The sequence below is a fragment of the Gobius niger genome, assembly GCF_951799975.1.
Source record: "Gobius niger genome assembly, chromosome: 15".
In the NCBI taxonomy this organism is placed as follows: domain Eukaryota; kingdom Metazoa; phylum Chordata; class Actinopteri; order Gobiiformes; family Gobiidae; genus Gobius; species Gobius niger.
In genome coordinates, this window is record NC_136866.1 from 27240849 (window position 1) to 27260085 (window position 19237).

The following is a 19237-nucleotide window of genomic DNA, read 5'->3' on the forward strand; positions in this document are numbered from 1 at the left end:
GTAATTAATGTGTTTTATTCCTTAGTTACTGAAAAAAAGTAATATATGTTTGTAACTCGTTGCTTTTGGAATACGTTACCACCAAACACTGGCTAAAATAGTGCTAAAGAGGGGCTAAACTAGGGCTAAAGAGGGGCTAAACTGGGGTTAAAGAGGGGCTAAAGGGGGTTCTGAACCGGAGCCATAGTGGAGCTAAACCAGGGGCAAAAGAGATGATAAAACAGGGCTAAAGAGGGGTTGCAACAGGGCTAAAGAGGGGTTACAAGAGGGGCTAAAGGGGGTTCTAAACCGGAGCTATAATGAAGCTAAACCAGGGACAAAAGAGATGATAAAACAGGGCTAAAGATGGCCTAAACTAGGGCTAAACATGGACTAAACTAGGGCTAAAGAGGGGATAAAGGAGGTTCTAAACCAGAGGTATAGTGGAGCTAAACCAGGAGCAAAAGAGATGCTAAAACAGTGCTAAACATGGACTAAACTAGGGCTAAACATGGACTGAACTAGGGCTAAAGAGGGGCTAAAGGGGGGTCTAAACCAGAGGTATAGTGGAGCTAATCCAGGAGCAAAAGAGCTAATAGAATAGATGCTAAAACAGTGCTAAAGAGAGACTAAACTAGGGCTAAAACATGATTAGCTAAAGCAGTGCTAAAGACGGGATAATCCAGGGGATACAGGGGGTTTACCAGGGCTACTCCGGGGCTATAGAGAGGCTAAAAAGGGGCTAAAACTAAGGCTATAAAGGGGCTAAACCAGTACTAAAGATGGGCTAAAAGGTGCTAAAAGAGGCTGGTGGAGAGGAGGACAGCTGGGAGTCGGCCCGGGACCTCACAGGTGACCCCCCCCTCCCCAACCCTCTCCCCAGAGACTTATCCTGAATCCAAGTCTTTGAAACTCATGTAGCTCAGTCTATGTTTGGGGATGACCTCAGTGGAGTGGTCAGGCGCGCTGCTGCCCCCTGTCTGTCCGGCTCAGCTGGTGCAGCTTCTGGGCCACGCTCTCCAACTCGGACTCGATGGTGGCCAGGCTCTCGATGTCCAGCTACAGAGAGAGAGATCGAAAAGACCAGTTCACATGGAAGGTCAACAAAGACAATCATGGGCTGAAATGAGTGCCGTGATTTGCAGTTTTAACCTCTTACCCCCCACCTTAACCGGGCACATTTTCTCAAGTTCAGCTCTACCCAAATCCACCCATCTTAAAGCTTCTTGACTGGAGTTTAAAGCCTATACGCCTCATTTGAAAGCCGAGACCGCATTGTTTCCGCACTTTTTTGTTGAGTTTTTGTCGCAATTTTGTCACGTTTTTGTTGAGTTTTTGCCAGGTTTTTGTGACATTTTTATTGCGTTTTTGTTGCTTTTTCGTTTTCAATCCCTTTTAACGTCTCGTTTTTCATCGCACTTTTAGAGGAAACAGAACTCTCTAAACCAGGGGTCACCAACCTTATTTCAGCTGAGGGCTACTTGAAGAGCATACAGTTGTTCGAGGGCTACCAGTTAAAAACAAATCGTAAAGACTTAAACGTACACTGTTCACTTATAGGATATTGACCCCATATTATATTAAAATAGCTTTATTTTAAACTCATACTGAGTCACAAGAACCAAAATAACTGTAATTTTAAGAATTAGATTCAAGAAAATGAAGTGTTTATACACTTTAGTAAAAGTCCCAAGGGCTACTGGACATGCCCCAAAGGGCCCCTGGGTGCCCGCGGGCCCCACGTTGGTGACCCCTGCTCTAAACTGTGCTCGGTTCAGGTGGGAGTTAAGACAATGTGTGATGCATCTGTGGTCATCCAGCTCAGACCTGGGCAAAATACGGGGGCCAGATGATTCAGTCCGGCCCACGACTTGCAGGGCATAAATTCATAAATATGTAAAAAAAAAAAAAAAAAAAAAGGAAGTCTCGAGCCCATTCCTGTGAGGAGTTATGATTTTTTTTCTTTAAAGAGGGGGTATTATGCTTTTTTCAATCACATAGCACCAGTCTATATCCCACTACAATGATGATGACCAAACCTTCTGTTGGTCTGTAAATGCAGTAAATTAGAAGAACTGCCTTGTATAAAATGTCTCTCTCAAAATGGCTGTAGTGAATGTCTTGAAATAGGCCTCTGTCTCTTTAAGAACCTCTGACCCTTTCCGACACGCCCCCTCCACACGCTGTCTGTGGCATCAGTGGGGAGGGGGTTCTGCTGAGGAGCAGTGGTTGGTTACTCGGCTGGTGACGAAAGCTCGGAGGCGTCTCCAGGAGGTGGGGGCGTTCCTAGGAGGACTCGGGCAAACCTATCCCTAAAATGGATCAGAGTTTTTACAGATTACTCAAAAATACGTGAATGTGCCAAGGCAACACTTCAGGCATGTTTTTAATGAGGGAGTGACATAATAACATGATGTAAAGCTTGAAAAAGTCAATTTTGCATAATACCCCCCCCCCCTTTTAAGAAATGACCAGAATGCTCACTTCAGCCACTAGGGGGCAGCTTAAATAAATAAAAGGAAATAATTCCATAGGTGTCCAGCAGAGGGCACTGAAATATTGAAAGATCAGGATATAAACAACACATTGTAGTCAAGTGGGAAATGGACAGTCTGCCCCTGGGCAGCTGTGGCTACAATAGCAGCTTACCTTAATATTGACTAGTGTAGCAGAGACTTCACACGTCACACACAGGCTGGTAAAGTGCAATAAGTGTAAGCCGTTTTTATGAGGCTACAGTCTCCATAGTATTTTCCCAATCGAAACATTTTTTTTATTTTGGAGCTTTTGTTTATGGACCCTGGTGATAAACTCCATATATTTTGGACCGACCCCTAGTCCCACTAAACAACGGTAGGAATCAGATATTGAACATACACAAAGGTCAGCAGAATAAGCTCGAGTTATTGTTGGTGTTCAGGCTGCTCATGTGGCCCCTTATGAAAATGAACTGCCCCCCCTGGTTTAGCTGCTTCACACAACTTAATCTGGAAAAACAACAACACTTTGTATTGTTTGGAGTGCTGAATAACCTTTCCTGTATAGTATCTAAGAACATCAGGCTGTACTCTCTGCTGAAGACGAGCCGTCACGATGAGGGATAAAAATACCTCGTCCTGCGCCTCCTGCGCCTCACTGACACAGTTCTGCCACAGTTGTTTCTCCACATTTCATAACTTCAGCGTCTGAGCTTTTATTAAACCCGAGGAGGCTGCGGGCAGAGCTCCAAACTTTACAGCAATTTTCAGGTTTTTGGCTCGGCAGTTTTGAAACACTTTTAAAAATCCATCATTAGCGGGACGGTTATTATTAACATGGAGCGATCAAAGTGTTCCTGAGGCTTCTCTGAGTCACCAACAGAGACGGCACTTTTTAGTTTAAGCCCCTACCTCCCACCTGAACCGAGCACATTCTCTCCAGTTTGGCTTTACCCCAGTCCAAAAGCTTCTGGAAAAAAGTAAAAATTAGATAAAAATTTGACAAAAAAATTACGAAAATCTGACAAAATTTGACTTTTTTTTTTTTTTTAAATGTGATAAAAATTTGACACAAAAATTACAAAAAAATGACGAAAAAATAACAAAAATGTGACAAAAATGTGATAAAAATTTAACAAAAAAATTAGAAAAATGTGACAAAAATTGAAAAAAAAAACTTTTTTAAATGTGATAAAAAATTGACACAAAAATTATAAAAAAATGACGAAAAAATTACAAAAATGTGACAAAAAAGTTACAAAAATGAGTTGAACACCCAACAAAAAAATGATGGAAAAAAGATCCTCTCGGTTCAGGCGGGAGTTAAGAGGTTAATCCCTCTTACTGGATACGTATAGGACCTCAGGAGGAGTTTTTCCGGGAAGACTCAAAGATTACTCAAAGATGCTTGTGGGTGAGTGGAAACATAACTCCAAGTCTGTTTGTGATGAGAACTTTCCAGTTTCCAGGTTATTAACGTGGATTTGAAGCTTCCTGGTTTTGTCTGGTTCATGTAAACACTGAATCCTGGTTTCAGCTTCCTGGATAAGCCGAATATCCAGGTTATTACACACCAGGATGTTCTCAGTGGGACAGTTTCCTGGACACTGCACCAACACAGTGTCCTGGTTTTTCCCCCATTGCTGACGTACTGAGCATGTGCGAACTTTTGAAACAGATAACGGCAGGAGAAAAAAACTTTCCTACAGTCATTTTATCCGGTACCCGGGCTTCTCTCGGACCAAACCAATTTTTATTCTATATTTTTTTATTCTCACATCTGTTTCTGAAGCTGGGAAAGAACTCTACTGTTATAAGTGCTTCCTTCGATAGTTCTTGTCCCTGAGAAATGTCAGAAAAAGCCATGCATTTAGCTCCTTGCCATATTTGTCATTAGCTCCGCCCCCTCTGGAGCCTAAACATCCAGGACACTGTAGTTGCTTGCCTGAAATGTCCTCAAACAAGCAAAAATAATCTTGGTCAAATCAAGAAAAAGGTCTAAATGAGTGAAAACCCCTCAAAAGAAGAGACATTTCCTCAGTTCAAGTCATTTAAGCCAATACTTGATATTTATTTTTGGTAGTGTGTGATTTCCCGTCAGTAACTGGGATATATAATATACACTTTTTTCCGGTTTTAAGAAACTTCCCATTTCTTGCGCATGGTAAAACGCTGTAACAAGTGGTTTCTGCCTGATATGTTTCTGCCTGATATCTCCCCTTTAACCTCTTAACTCCCGCCTGAACCGAGAGCATTTTCTCCAGTTCAGCTTTACCCAAATCCTGTAGGCTAGTGTAACGCCTCATTTGAAAGCTAAGATCTACAAAACTCATCTAAATGGATCTTTTTCCTCACGTCATCAGATTTTTTTCTCCATCATTTTTTGGGGGGTTTTCAACTCATTATTGTAACTTTTTTGTTATTTTTTTGTCAAATAGTACATTTTTAGTCACATTTTTTCCACTTTTTCATCATTTTTTTGTCCATTTTTTGTAATTGTTTTTTGTCCTTTTTTGTCAATTTTTAGACATTTTTGCCACTTTTTCATTTTTTTTTTTCGTCATTTTTTGTAAATTTTTTCGGCATTTTTCAGTCACTTTCTGTCATTTTTTGTCATTTTTTGTCAATTTTTTGTCACATTTTTGTCACATTTTTGTCATTTTTTGTCACTTTTTGTCATTTTTTGTCATTTTTTGTCATTTTTTGACAATTTTTCATACATTTTTGCCACTTTTTCATAATTTTTTCATAATTTTATCATATTTTTTTCATATTTTTTTCATATTTTTTTCATATTTTTTTCATAATTTTTTTGTCATTTTTTGTAAATTGTTTTGTCCATTTTTTGTGACATTTTTGTGACATTTTTGCCACTTTTTCATCATTTTTTCATAATTTTTTGTCAATTTTTTCACCATTTTTTAGTCACTTTTTGTCCTTTTTTGTCAATTTGTTGTCAATTTGTTGTCAATTTTTTGTCATTTTTTGTCACTTTTTCATATTGTTTTTGTCCATTTTTTGTCCGTTTTTTGACACATCTTCATCATTGTTTTTGTCTCAGTTCTGTCGCTATTTTCTCACCTTTTTTTCCAGAAGCTTTTGGACTGGGGTAAAACCAAACTGGAGAAAATGTGCTCGGTTCAGGTGGGAGTTAAGGGGTTATTTGCATGTTTTTGCCTCTCAAGGACACAGCCTCAGTTCCTCAGGTAAGGCAAGTTTATGCAGCGCAAACAACATATCATAGTAGTGAACTCTATAATTATAATTTCAGCATATGAAAAAAGGAGAAGGATCGCCTCCAGCTCTTCCAAAAAGTATTCAAATTCAGCACAGTCCTGATGCTGATTTAAAGCTTTTCTCACCTTTTTGGCGCCGCTGCCCTCGTCCTCTCTCTCCTCCGTGGTCCGGGCGATCAGCTGAAGCTCCTCCTCCTCTGGACTCCGCCTCTCTGCGTCCACTTCCTGGTTGGAGACTTCTTTTGAATGATGCGGGATCTCTTGGTTTGCCCTCTTCTCCGCCCTCGTCTCCTCCTCCTCCTCCTCCTGAGCCGCCGCCGCCGCTTTCTTCTTCTTCACCTGGAAGTCAAAACATCTGAAATGAGACACAACAACACACGGGTTCATAGTGTTTGGAGCGTGATCGAGGCGTTTACCTGCCCCGCCCTGGCTCGTTTGCTCCACAGTTTCACTCCATTCTTCTTCTGCTCCTCCCTCTTCTCTCCAATCTCCTCTGTGGACTTCTTCTTCACTGAGTCTCTCTTTTCACTGTGTTCAGACCCTGGGAAAGATGGAAAAAATGGATTAAGCCCTTAACATCGAGCACATTTTCTCCAGTTTGGCTTTACCCCAGTCCAAAAGCTTCTGGAAAAAAGCTGTGAAAATAGCAACAAAACTGAGACGAAAACAATGATGGAAATGTGACAAAAAAGTGAGAAAACATTGACAAAAAAGTGGCAAAAAATGGATGAAAAAGTGGCAAAAATGTGACCAAAAAATGACACAAGAAATTGACAAAAAATGACAAAAAATTGATTTAAAAAATGACAAAAAATTGATTAAAAAATGACAAAATGTGACAAAAAATGACAAAAAAATTATAAAAATGTGACAAAAAATGACAAAATGTGACAAAAAAAATGACAAAAATTTGATTTAAAAAATGACGAAAAAATGACAAAAATGTGATTAAAAATGACAAAAATGTGACAAAAAATGACAAAAAAATGATAAAATGTGACAAAAAAAAAATGATAAAAATGTGACAAAAAATGACAAATTGTGACAAAAAAATGACAAAAATTTGATTTAAAAAATGACAAAAAAATTACACAAATGTGATTAAAAAAAATTGACGAAAAAAGGACAAAAATTTGATAAAAATGTGACCAAAAAAAATTACAAAAAATTGACAAAAAAGGACAAAAATGTGCTAAAAAATTTACGAAAAAATGACCAAAAATGACAATAAAGTTGCAAAAATGAGTTGAAAACCCAACAAAAAAATGATGGAAAAAAACAATCTGATGACGTGAGGAAAAAGGTCCTCTCGGTTCAGGCGGGAGTTAAGAGGTTAATGTGAGTTGGATGCCTGGGGTTGGAAAAGGATCTTCCTGCCTCCGTTTCATAAGGTTTCGGAGCCGTCGGCCCAGTCTCCAGGTCAGTGCTCCCACAATCAGCCCCGGAGCACTCTCCTTAATGAAAGAGTGAGAGCCAGCTGGCAGAGAGTGAACCCCCACAGCCACTGCACTTTACTGAGCGGGACGGCCAACACTGCGGACATCAGCCACAGACGTTCTCCTTTATCCACAGAAACGAGGACCTAAACAAGTGACCGTGGCCATTTTGAATACCAAAGTTTATGCAGGACTACAACATGTAACAATATCGCTACACAGGATGAACTGACTGTGGCATTTTTATGTTCTCGTAATCATTGCTCAAGAATATAACGATAAAAACCCGGCCCCAGAGACGCACATTTATGTGAAGAAACCGGTGAGTCAGTGTTTAAGATATTAGCATGCTACCGGTTAGCATTTAGCGTCAACAGCTCAGCTCTGACCTCTCCAAGAGAAAGTCCTGAACCACACTCCAAACCTTAGCTACAACATGTGACAGAGGTCATAGATGTGAGCCACACATGTGTTTATCGTGTTGAAGCAGGTGCTAACCGGTAGCATGCTAACGTATTGAGCAGCTTAAAGGGGGGGTATTATGCAAAATCGACTTTTTCAAGCTTTACATCATGTTATTATGTCGCTCCCTCATTAAAAACATGCCTGAAGTGTTTCCTTGGCACATTCACGTATTTTTGAGTAATCTGTAAAAACTCTGATGGCGGCCATTTTAGGGATAGGTTTGCCTGAGTCCTCCTAGGAACGCCCCCACCTCCTGGAGACGCCTCCGAGCTTTCGTCACCAGCCGAGTAACCAACCACTGCTCCTCAACAGAACCCCCTCCCCACTGATGCCACAGACAGCGTGAGGAGGGGCGTGTCGGAAAGGGTCAGAGGTTCTTAAAGAGACAGAGGCCTATTTCAAGACATTCACTACAGCCATTTTGAGAGAGACATTTTATACAAGGCAGTTATTCTAATTTACTGCATTTACAGACCAACAGCAGGTTTGGTCATCATTGTAGTGAGATATAGACTGGTGCTATGTGATAAAAGCATAATACCCCCTCTTTAACCACTGACTCACACTGAGACTCTGTTGACATGACAAACTGTAAAAATCACATAGAAAGGTTTTCTGTTTGCTCTTTGATGTTCATTTAGTCTTCAGAGTGAAGCAGATCTTCAGTAAATCCTGCTGTAGCTCCACAGACAGAGATTTGCTGGTTATATCACATAAACGTGCGTCTCTGGGACCATGTTTTTACTCTTTTCTTCTTGAGCAGTGATTACGAGAACATAAAAATGCCTCTGTCAGTTCATCCTGAGTGGAGATATTGTCACATGTTGTAGTACTGCATAATGCTACTTCGATATTCAAAATGGCCGCCATACATTACTCCTCACAGCTCGGCGCGATGAGCAGCTACAGACGGAGGAAGAACAGGGGCGGAGCTGACGTGGGCAGCAGAGGGACTGGGGCCCCACAGGGAAACACACAGGAATAGAATAAACAATAAAAATGGTCTAATTGCAGCTCATTTATTTATTTAGAGTAATAATCATACTGTACACAGTTCATCACACAAGATTGCACTAAATTTGATCTGATCTCCATCCATCCATTTTCTTCCGCTTTATCCGGGGCCGGGTCGCGGGGGCAGCAGTCTCAGCAGAGATGCCCAAACTTCCCGATCCACACACACCTCCTCCAGCTGTTCTGGGGGGACCCCGAGGCGACACCAGGCCAGCTCGGAGACATAGTCCCACCACCGTGTCCTGGGTCTTCCACGAGGCCTTGTCCCACTATCTGATCTGATCTGAGTAATTAAAATGTTCCTGGGGAGAACGGGCTGTTGCTCGTTTTGAGAGTATCTCAAACAGGAGCACACATAAAATGGTTTAAAACTTACTTTTAAAGTAAAGCAGTTAAAATACTAGCTTCTGTTACATGCAGTCTATACACCCTTTCAAATAGACCTTATATAGAGTTCTGATTCTTCTACATTAGAGTTCCAGCCCCTCCCAAAGGTGTGGCTTAAGTTGTGCTTTATGAATAAACGTGCCCTTGACCTTTGACATTCAGAGCAGGAGATTCACAAACTCGACTTGGACCTGAGACTGTGGTAAATAAACATCTCGACTGAACTAAATCTGACTCATTCTGAAGCGTGTGAACATTTGCTAAAACACTCCGGGTCTCAAAAGTATTAAAAATGAAGATTAAAGCTCTGACTTCATGCCTGTATGTTCCGTTTCTGCCCGGTTTTGTCGCCTGAGTCCCCCGAGGCGGATGATTTATGCATGTGTGAGTGCGGAGAGCCCAGCCCGTCTGGGGGAAAGTGGAGCCTCATTTGAATTCTGGGCCACGAGGAGCTTTCATCATTTCACTGAGTGTTGCTGTCGCGCTGCCAGAGCCGGCCCACAGGGGGGGCACTTCAGCGCAGAGGGACACGTCAATCACTCCAGAGGAACACTGTTCATTTACTCGAGCTGAAGCAGGACGACGGGAACTCAAACACTGAATCTTCAGAGTCAGTTCTCTCAAAATGTACATGACATGTATTTGACAGTATTTGAAGGATTTTTATGAAGGTTTGTCAGTTTCTAAGATTGAACCACGCGAAACAGGGTGAAAATGACAAATCTTCAGTAGCAGTGAGGTTTCTCTCCTGTGTGACTCTGATGTTTCCTGTGAATGTTGTTTTCTCCTGTATCTCCTGTTACACACAGAGCACTGGTGCTGCTTCCTCTGCTCTTTGGTTTGTCCCAGACCTGTCTCCTGTTCTGACAGAGGCAATGAGTCCCATCTTTATCCAACATATTATTGCAGGTCAATCAGAAGGAGTGCAATATTTAAAAGCCTTTTCCCCCATGTCAGTCCTAAAACAAACGCATCCCCCGAGCGTCTCAACAGACGTCATGTTTGCACCGGAAGCTGTGACGAAGGAGCTCTTTCTAACCTACTCTGGACACGCCCCATCCCCTGTGGAGCCAGGCCTATGGTCAGGATCACCTGGCTGGAAGATTCACCTATTGTACATGTTTTAGTGGGAGGGGAACCGTGGAGTACCCGGAGGAAACCTACACAGGGAGAATATGCAAACTCCACATACTGTGCCTTTAAACTTTTATTATAAGAATGAAAAAATAATGGGAACTTTTTGAACTGGGTAGAGAACTGTTTTTTTTTTTTCTACTTTTGCACATAATGTGTTTTATAAATGATAATGATGATTTCCATATGATTATAATTAAAGAAAACTGTCATCAAATGTTATAAAAATCTATATATTTATATCTATCTATAATATCTCTATATTCCCTGAGAAAGACTCGCGGCCCAGTAAACATGACTCTGGGACCCACTTCTGGCCCGCGACCCGCTGTTTAACCGGAAGTCACCTTTCTTGTCCTTCCCTCCCGTGGTCTCGCCGTGGGCTCTAGCCCCGGCTCCGCCCTCGTCCCGCGGGGGGTCGTCCTGGCCTCCCCCGCTCTCCCCCGTCGCCCCCCTCCTGTCCGGGCCCAGGATGGAGCGCTCCCCGGGCCCCCCCAGTGACTCCAGCATGGATCGATCTGGGGAGGAAGAGGAGGGAGAGTTTCATTTACTAGAAGACATCGATTTTTTCCGTTGGTGAATCAGGGAGATGGATTTTTATGAGGGAATAAAAGGATCGGTCGCAGTAAAAGGATCGGACACATTAAAGGGAATCGCTTTAGGACAGTGGACGACGGTGGGACAAGATCTAAACCAGGATAACAAGGTCCTGATCGGTCAAACTTACATAAATGTACAGAGTCTCATTTGAAACTTTTGCTGTAAACACAAACATGTATAATGTATTTTTCTGTCATTTCATTTGTGGTTTTATTTTGTTGATGTATGAGTTGCAAAGCTTTTTTCCCAGGGATTTTTGATATTGTGTTGAGATCAGAGGTGGGAATAGAGGAGCTATTGAAAATATTGACTCCAGTAAGAGGCAAAAAGTACCTGGGGAAATGGTGACATTAAAAAAAAAAGTTATCGATCTTGTATTAGATGTTGTGTATCTGGCTGGTGTTATTGAAATGTATATTAAAAAGAGCCAGTCCTTTGAACGGCTCTTTGAAATGAACAGATCCCAAAGACTCGGCTCTCAGTAAAGAGCCGTAAATGCCATCACATCAAAATGCCACTGAGTAACAGTTTGAGTCTGATTCAGTCGTGACATAAACTATGAGAAACAAAACATGAAATTAACATGCCAGAAAAAATTAAGAAATATATCTGTATATATATTATTTGCCAAAGAATACAGTACTAGAAACACATACTGTATATTTTTGAATAACATCAGTTGCATAATTATCATTTTATTTCAGTGAAACAGCAATTTTAAAGAAGAAAATGTTGGGCAGAAAATGTATTTTTATTTGAATTTTTGATCTGCTGACAGGAAGTGACATAGATAAAGGAAGGGAATCTTATTTGTACAGCGTTTTTCATACGACACAAGTCACACCCAAAGCGTTTCACTCCAGGCTGATGATGGTAAAGCTACATTGGTAGCCACAGTCTCCCCTGGGGCAGACTGACAGAAGCGAGGCTGCTCACATTTGCGCCAACGGTCCCTCCGACCACCACCAACCACTCACACATTGGCATTGGGTGAAGTGTCTTGCCCAAGGACACACCGACAGTCTGCACCTGCAGGAGCCAGGCTTCGAACCCCCGACCTTCCGGTCATGAGACGACCCGCTCTACGGTCTGCTCCACTGTGGCCCCTAAAGGTGAAGCTCCAGAGCAGCAGACTCTGTGCTTCACTTCAGATCAGAGCAACTCAAGAAGTGACTTCCTGTTTTGATCCAGCACGCCAAAATAAAAGCACACAGCTCGTCTCATTGGTTAGTCCAGCAGGTACTTTTAACATTAATATAATTAAATACACACATTTTAAGTGTTTTGTCAGTTATTAGTTCGGCAGAAAGAAAGTAATGAATAAGATTGTGCTTTTATTTTGGCGTGCTGGATCGAAACAGGAAGTCACTTCTTGGGCGGCGTTGTTGTTTGAAGTTCAGCACGGAGTCAGTTTGACTCATGTCCCATTGACTTAACATGGTCGGCACGGCAACAGTTTAAATTGTTTGCCTCTATGTCACTTCCTGTCAGTGTCCAATGAGGAAATAAAACTATAAACATCATGAAAATGAATAAACTGAAGAAAACGGGGTCATTTTTTTGTGCCGGGGAAATCTTAATTATAATTGTTTTAGCTAAACAATTATCTCTAATGCGTCACATCCATTTTAAAGATTTACTCACTGTGGAACAAGAAACCACTTCTGATTCTGATCTGATTCTACTTCATTATATTACTCTACTTAAGTAAAAGTAAAACTACACGTGGATACCAAACCTGTCAGTATTTGTGAATGAATGAGCGTGGGAAAGACCAGGGAGGGCCGCCATGTTGGAGTTACTGAAATAATCATGGTAAAGGGTGGGTTTGGTCTATTTTTTAAAACCTAAGCTGTTAAAAGGAATAAAAATAGTTAAAGTGATTAAACTCGGGCTTGTCTCTCGTCTTGGAGGACATTTCCATCTCATTAACCAGCTCCTCCTCAACGTTGTGATTCGTGTCACGCGTCTTGTCCCTCGTTGTTTACAGCAGATGGATATTTGCCGTCGCAGAGCGGCTCCATCATCCTGTCAGCTCCGACTTTAATCCCATTATCAGACCGAGGCCACAGAGATGCTGAGCAGCGCCGTAACAAAGGAGCGCCTTTTCAATACAGCAAAACACAGGAATAAATTATCCCGACTGTTCTATGTGAAGAGATGAGGCAGAAGCTCCGTGTTTTTGCCCATCATAATGATCAGGGGAAACATCTGGACATTTCTTTCCAAAACAATGTCTCTCCCATTGAGTTATATCGGCCCCTCCATCTCGAATGATGATCTAGAACATTGTGAACGCACTTGACTTCAGCCTTTGATACAATAAAGCCGGGTTGGGGGGGCAACGAGTCAGAGACCAAGAGCCGAAATGTTCAACCTTGATCCTGTGAAGAGCCACAAAGGCACCGACCATTAGTGAGATCCAGGGGCTGTAGTTTATTGTGATTAAATAGAATGTAATCATTATATTTAATCACAATAAACTATAACTTTATGCTTTTTCTTTTTTTTGTTCAGTAATTGTGTTAGATTTAATGGTTTTACTCCTCACCAAGATTAATTGACATTTTGTGCTGATCTGCTCTGACTGAGACAGAGTTAGATATATACAGTATATATATATATATTTTTTAATGCTGGGGTGTGTTTGTATGTGGGGCCCCTGCCCACTGAGCCCCCTCCTCTGATTCGCCCCTGGCCTGTGCGCTCCTGCAGCTCGGTCCTGACTGGACTGTGCAGAGAACGACTCTCGGCTGCACAAAGTTCATGAACTTTAATCAGGAGTCTCTGGACGTCTGAGAGTCTGTTTTAAGTTGCATCTGTTACAGTTTCAGTCACATGTGAAAGAAAAGTCAATGACTTTGCGTATTTCCACTTTTTTCAATTTCCTAATTTAGATCTTTTTCTGTGAATATGTTTCCAAATTACATCAAATAAAGAGTAGCTAATCAGAAACCTGAAAGGCACAGAAGCTGATCCCAGAGCCACGATCTGCCTGACGGTTGTTTAACCAACATCCCGCTGTGACTGAGGCTGCACGGGCTCCTTTTACACACCACCTCCAAAAGGAGAGAGATACAGACTCTCACTCATGTGTAGAGATGGAAACAGGGTCTGTAGGACTATGGTTGGATTTTTGGTCAAAGACAGTTACAGTTTATGGGAAATATTTACCAATTCTTTTTCAAAGAGCTGCACTGTATTAAACATCTCCAATCATGCAAAGAGCCGCTCTCTGATTGGCCAAGAGCCGCGTGTTCGCCACCCCTGCAATAGACCACCAAATATTGTTGTCACGTCTCGAGCATTACGTGGGAATCAAAGGCTCTCGACTGGTTTCACTCATATCTCAGCGATAGAACATTCTCTGTTCAGCTCGGGTCTCACTCCTCCAGCTCAGCCCCACTTTCCAGTGGGTTCCACAGGGCTCAATCTTAGGACCTCTCCTCTTTTCTTTATACTCTCTATTTTGTATTCTTCAACATGCCTTTGGCCCTGACTCTAAGCAGCTTTAAGTCCTCCCTTTTGCACAGGCTTTTTAATATGTTCAGCTGTTTCTCCATTGTATTTTCTGTTTCATTGTTCTGACGTTATAGTTTATTATGCCTTGTATTTGTATTCCTAGTTTTTATCATCTGCTTGTGTTGTGAAGCACTCGGGGCAGCCGTGGTTGTAATAAATGTGCTATAGAAATAAAGCTGCCCTTGACTTCTTTAGAGTCTGGATTTAGTGAAGCTTCAGGAAAGTAGGTCATCGTGAAGGTTATTTGTCGGAGAATTAGCCTCATACAGGAAAATCCTATTCAAAGCGGGATAATGTAGTTCAGCAGTAACATGTGTATGATTTTGACTGTATTACACTTGATCAATGTGACATATCAATTACAAATACTGTGAACAGTTTAGAACTCTTACCCGGAGTCTCGTCTGTGCCCCGACTCTGCTGAACGGGAGATTCCTCTGCAGTTCTTTTCTTGTTTCCTAAAATCACAGCAGTTCTCGTTAGTTTTTCATCTTTGTTTCTTTTAACGCCGTCTCGTCTCGTGTTAAAGAAACTCACCTCTCAGAGCGATGTCCTGCAGCTCCCGCAGGAAGTTCTGATGTCGAAGGATCGACACAAGTCGCTCGTCTAAACCGGCAAGAGACAAAAAGAGAATGAATGACTTTGTTCAGATAGATTTTAGATACTTTTACTTGGTCTCTGTTCGTCTGAGTTTTATTTAGTTTTCTCCCTTAAAGGTGCATTATGCAACTTTTTATGTGGAAAAAAAAAAGTTGATTTTTGTGCGTATTGTGCCCTGTAGTGACCCAGTGGCTGTGTGAGTGGTCCGCATGGCGCCTTTACTTTCCATCACAGTGGTCTCTAGGACGCTCCAGGATCAATTGTTTGGAAGGTTTTCACTGCTGACCAGAAAACCTACAAAACTATTAATCCTGGAGCGTTGAAGAGACCACCGTGATCGAAGCAAAGGCGTCATAATAACCACTCATACAGCCGCTGGGTCACTACAAGGACAAATATGCAAAAATATCACATGTTTTTTTTTCGCCTCACGGGTCATTTAGACCCGCTGGCATGTTCCGGGCATTTGGATGCATGGTGACACAAGGGGGCGCCCTTCCAACCTTCTCAGTGTAAATGTGAGTTGGCTTTCTTCAGAGTTAGACTTTAGGTCAGACACCATGAGTGACAGTAACATGACGCTAAATACAGTGAGCTCTTTGTTTGCAGTAAAAAGGCTGAGGCCTCATTGCTCTTCAGTCACAGACTGAGAAGTGAAGAAGGAAGTCGTGGAGCTTCTGCTTTAGACAGAACTTCAGACTTCTGCTGCATGTAAGGGTCACATCATATTCTGAAACTCAAATCTGTAGTAAAAACATTATATATGGAAAATTATTATTACAATTACAAAAAGAAAAAATATTGAAAATCCTGTATCTAATCAAAATTTACTCTCATTCTAAAAACAAACAAACAAACCCAAGTCATTTGTATCTGCTGTAAAGTCATGTTTGTCCCAGTTCCTCTGAGTCGTGGTGGGTCATGGTGGACCATGACAGATGTGGACAGGACTGTGGTAGATCTACAGAGGAACTGGGTCAAACATGACTCTACAGCAGATACAAATAACCTGTTTTTTATATTTCCTGTTCACCTGCAGTGCCTCATCACAAACTCTCTCCCGTTTCCAGGTGAACGGCATCAGCGTTTTCCCTGAAGCTCAGCACTTTGGTCGGACGCTCCGCCGGACACGAGCTCCAGGAAATTTAGTGCTTTCAACACAAAAGAGCTGAAAGAATCCAATCCTCCGGTGAGTTACTGCCCGAGCGGAGAGGACGTTCTGCTGACCGCACGAGAACCGGCTGAAAACACGAATGCAGCTCTGAATGTAACCGGGGGTTTATAACAGACTCCTTTACAGCTCTGCTATAACTCACGGTTTATATAAGTCAGAGAGTCAAAAGTAAAGTTTCAGTGCCATTATAATGTTCAACAGGATCACGACGTTCTAGATCAGGTCATATATTCAGTCGAGCCGGTACAGGAGGAGTCAATGATGTAATAACAGCTGATAATGTATTGTCATGTATAAGTCAAAGTAATGATTCACCGGCGATTATAATGATAAATAATTATTACATTATTGGCCTGACAAGAGGAAAATCATCCACAAATGTAGTAATACATCAGTTTATCTTCAAAAACTGACACATTAAACATTGATGACCTGTTATTATTTTGTATAATATGTGTTTTTTTTTAATGATCATTATCCTGTTATCCCTGTCCCAAACTGTGTTTTAGGCACTGGCAGAAGAAGTCCTCAGATACAGGAGCCAGGAGTCCACTATTATCTCTGCAAAAAGTAATTTTGAAATAATATGAATATAAAAGAACTCACCACACTCAAAACAAGAGGAAAAATCTTAATTTAACCTCTTAACTCCCGCCTGAAACAAGAGGATCTTTTTCCTCACGTCAACAGATTTTTTTCCATAATTTTTAAGTTGGGTGTTCAACTCATTTTTGTAACTTTTTTGTCACATTTTTGTCATTTTTTCGTCAATTTTTCTAATCACATTCTTGTCATTTTTGTCGTTTTTTTGGGTCATTTTTTGTCATTAATTTTGTCAAATTTTTATCACATTTTTTGTCACATTTTTGTAATTTTTCGTCAATTTTTTGTCAATTTCTTGAGACATTTTTGTAGTGGTGAGCGCTTGTGTTTCAGTTAGAAGGTCCCAAGTTCGATTCCCACCAGGACTGGGCGTTGTGTGGAGTTTGCATGTTCTCCCCGTGTCTGTGTAGGTTTCCTCTTTTTCCCTACAACTAAAAACATGTACATTAGATTCTACAACTCCAATGAAACAGAGATTCTTAATCTCAGTGTTTAAATAAAGGTAATACAAGTGTTAATGGGATGATGGGGGGTCTTTCATGTCCATATTAATGAGTAAAAAAACACAACATGCTACGACACCTGCAGTGGCGCTTGTGGCCTCTAGGGGCATGAGCTACTTAGTTCTGCTTTAAGTCATTTTTTCAAGGATAACAGCTAAATAAAACAATGTTTAATGTGTTAAAATCAGATTGATGTATTATTACTTTACATTTGTGAACGTCCTGTCAGGCCAATAATGATCATTATTACTTTGCAGTTACGTTATGTTACTTTGTGAACCCCTTAACTCCCACCTGAACCGAGCACATTTTCTCCAGTTTGGCTTTACCCCAGTCCAAAAGCTTCTGGAAAAAAGCTGTGAAAAGAGCAACAAAACTGAGACGAAAACAATGATGGAAATGTGACAAAAAAGTGGGAAAACATCGACAAAAAAGTGACGAAAAATTGATGAAAAAGTGGCAAAAATGTCACAAGAAATTGACAAAAAATTGACAAAAAAATGACAAAAATGTGACAAAAATGTGATAAAAATGTGACCAAAAAATGTGACCAAAAAATGTGACCAAAAAATGACCAAAAATTGATAAAAAATTGACCAAAAAATGTGACCAAAAATGACAAAAAATTTGACAAAATTTGACCAAAAAAATGACAACAAATTTGACAAAAATGTGATAAAAATTGAAGAAAAAATGACAAAAATGTGACAAAAAATTACAAAAAAGTTACAAAAATGAGTTGAATATCCAACAAAAAAATGATGGAAAAGGAAGTTAAGAGGTTAAATACATACAAACGCAGCAGACTTTAGTGTATGTAAGCAGTAACCCTCTTCTCCCTGTGGATTCGTTTGCCTTTACATCTTGTCCCTCAGTAACAAATCCTCGTGCGGTAAAGACGCCATTGATTTTTGCGTGGAGGACGACATGGAGGTAATTCTCTGCTCTGTGTAACTCGATCGGACCCGGTGAGAGTGAGAGAGTCAGAGCGGAGGCCGGTTCAATCCATTAACCTTCGGAGGCGCCGCACGCGAGGCGAGGACGCGGCGCCGACAGGAAGTGACTGAATATAAAGGTTAAAAACTAACTGGTTATTTTATGACGTTTTATCGAAATGACTCCGACGTGGCCGCGCTCTGACGGGTTTCCCACACGTGTCCATTCACAAATACTGACATGTTTGGTATCCACGTGTCGCGTCGTGGTGTTCTTGACTCCGCGTCGTGCATTATACCCATCCAATGCACGGCTCCTCGTTGCTTAATCCTTACGTACCTCTTACAGACAAACGTGCTTTTCTCTGACATCATCGTTAAGAACAGGCGTGTCCAGAGTAGGTTAGAAAGAGCTCCATCTTCACAGCTTCCAGTGCAAACATGACGTCTGCTCAGACTCTCAGGGGGTGCGTTTGTTTTCCCTGCAGGGGCAGCGCTGACGCTTCAGGCACTTCCTTCATCAATCATCAATCAGGCCGTAAGCAAAGAATTAAGACATTGCATTACAGATGTCGAGCACTTCCGTTCCGCTCTGACGGCACAACGGAGCAACGGAGTCGTTTACCAGGAGAGGGCGGAGCAGCTGCTCAGAACTGCGTGAATGAAGTTAAAAACCACACTGGGGGTGTTTTTTAACAAGGAAATAGCGAAACAAGATGGTTAAAAGTTCCAAAAAGTAGATTTTGAATGATATAGGACCTTTAACCCCCTAACTCCCACCTGAACTGAGCACGTTTTCTCCAATTTGGCTTTACCCCAATCCAAAAGCTTCTGGAAAAAAGGTGTGAAAATAGCAACAGAACTGAGACGAAAACAATGATGAAAATGTGACAAAAAAGTGAGAAAAAATTGACGAAAAATGATAAAAATGTAAAAATTTCACAAAAAATATACAACAATTTTAAGAAAAAATGACAAACATTTCTGAAAAAGTGCCAAAAATGTCACAAAAAACGGACAAAAAATGTCACACAAAATGTCACAAAAAATTGACGAAAAAATGACAAAAAAACCAACAAAAAAATGAAGAAAAAAAATTACAAAAATGAGTTGAATACCCCCCAAAAAACGATGGGAAAAAAATCTGATGATGTGAGGAAAAAGATCCATTT

At 41.1% G+C, this 19237-nt stretch overlaps 1 protein-coding gene across 1 annotated transcript in view; it reads right to left on the reverse strand.

The window, feature by feature from the left end:
* Window positions 1–789: 789 nt before the first annotated feature.
* chga (chromogranin A) overlaps window positions 790–19237 on the reverse strand; it is a 26748-nt gene continuing 8300 nt past the window's right edge. Inside the window, exons 4-9 of the mRNA XM_079572815.1 lie at window positions 14788–14856; window positions 14643–14708; window positions 10476–10646; window positions 6109–6233; window positions 5819–6031; window positions 790–1038 (exon numbers count right to left, since the gene is read on the reverse strand). Of these exons, the coding sequence (XP_079428941.1) occupies window positions 937–1038; window positions 5819–6031; window positions 6109–6233; window positions 10476–10646; window positions 14643–14708; window positions 14788–14856 (746 nt within the window). The 3' untranslated portion in view covers window positions 790–936. The remainder of the gene's footprint in view (window positions 1039–5818; window positions 6032–6108; window positions 6234–10475; window positions 10647–14642; window positions 14709–14787; window positions 14857–19237) is intronic.